At 68.4% G+C, this 1,378-nt stretch overlaps 1 protein-coding gene across 1 annotated transcript in view; it reads left to right on the forward strand.

Moving 5' to 3' along the window:
- Nucleotide 1: 1 nt before the first annotated feature.
- AJM1 (apical junction component 1 homolog) overlaps nucleotides 2–1,378 on the forward strand; it is a gene marked incomplete at its 5' end in the record, with an annotated part of 4,721 nt that continues 3,344 nt past the window's right edge. The window contains one exon of the mRNA XM_029960620.1: nucleotides 2–1,374. Coding sequence (XP_029816480.1) covers nucleotides 2–1,374 — 1,373 coding nt within the window. The remainder of the gene's footprint in view (nucleotides 1,375–1,378) is intronic.

Here is a 1,378-nt window from a genome sequence, read left to right on the forward strand (position 1 = left end):
CAAAACCCTCTACGCCGAGGACGCTCGGACATACCCGGCCCTCGGGTCCTCTGCCCGGATGTTCTATGCCGAGGACTACGGGAAGTACCGGGAGCGGGAGGTGCTGTCGCGGACGTGCCCCCCACCCCGCAGCGCACAGCCCCTGCACTTCGGGGACTGGTACTGTCCCGAGCGGGCCACGCTGCCCTACCAAACCCTGCAAGTGTCACGCTTCACCCCGCAGCAGGCCGGGCGCGAGGCCATGTTCTCCTCCTGGCACACCAGCTATGGCGTGACCCCGCCGCGGCTGGGCCGGGAGACCCAGCACTACTCCAAATCCTGGGATAACATCCTGGCGCCGGTGGCACGCAGGGAGGAGGCCCTGCAGCGCGGGCGCAGCTACGAGAACCTGCTCACCCAGGAGCAGCACCGTGCCTTATCCCCCGAGGAGCGCCGGCAGCCTGTGGTGATCAACCTGTCGAGCTCACCCAAGCGCTATGCTGCCCTGTCCCTCTCCGAGAGCTCCATCCTTGAGCGGGTGCATGCTGATGGCAGCCGCGGACCCCCGGGCCGCTCCTGGTACGTCACGCCAGAGATCACCATCACTGACAACGACATCCGTGCCGACGGGCTGGGCCGCAGCGAGAGGCGCTCGGCCAGCTGGGACATGCTGGACGCGGGACAGGAGCGTGGGCCCTATGCCGTGCCCTGCACCCCGCAGCCCGGCCCCAGGGAGAGCGGCTCAGGGCGCCAGCGCAGCCTGGAGCAGCTGGACGAGCTGATCACCGACCTCGTCATTGACTACAAGCCAGCGCCAGGCCACCGCGCCGGGGACAGGGACAGCCTCGCCGAGCAGCTCAAGCAGCTCCTGAGCAGCAGCGCCCCGGGGCCCCCCCGGCGGGGCGAGGGCAGGCGGGTCCCCCCCARTGTGCCCGAGGGACCCCGACCCACGAAGGAGCAGCCAGGCCCCAGCTCTCGTGCTGGCGCCCCACGGCCCTCGCCCACCCCGCTGGCTGTCGGCCCCTTTGAGAAGTCGCCAGAGAACTGCTCGCCCGACCTGAGCGCAGAGGAGGACGACATGATGATGTGCTCCAACGCCAAGTGCCGGCGCACAGAGACCATGTTCAACGCCTGCCTCTACTTCAAATCGTGCCACAGCTGCTACACCTACTACTGCTCCCGGCACTGCCGGCGCGAGGACTGGGACACGCACAAGGCGAGCTGCGTCTACGGGCGGGTGGGCAGCGTCTGCCGCCATGTCCTGCAGTTCTGCCGGGAGAACGCCGAGGTGCACAAGGCCTTCTCGCGCATTGCCAAGGTCGGATACCTCTCCCGCGGCCGCGGTGTCCTCTTCCTTGGCTTCCCCAACGCTGGCTCAGCTGAGAACTTCCTCCAGTTT

Source organism: Manacus vitellinus, unplaced genomic scaffold, assembly GCF_001715985.3.
Source record: "Manacus vitellinus isolate BGI_N305 unplaced genomic scaffold, ASM171598v3 scaffold_27_pilon, whole genome shotgun sequence".
Taxonomy (NCBI): Eukaryota; Metazoa; Chordata; class Aves; order Passeriformes; family Pipridae; genus Manacus; species Manacus vitellinus.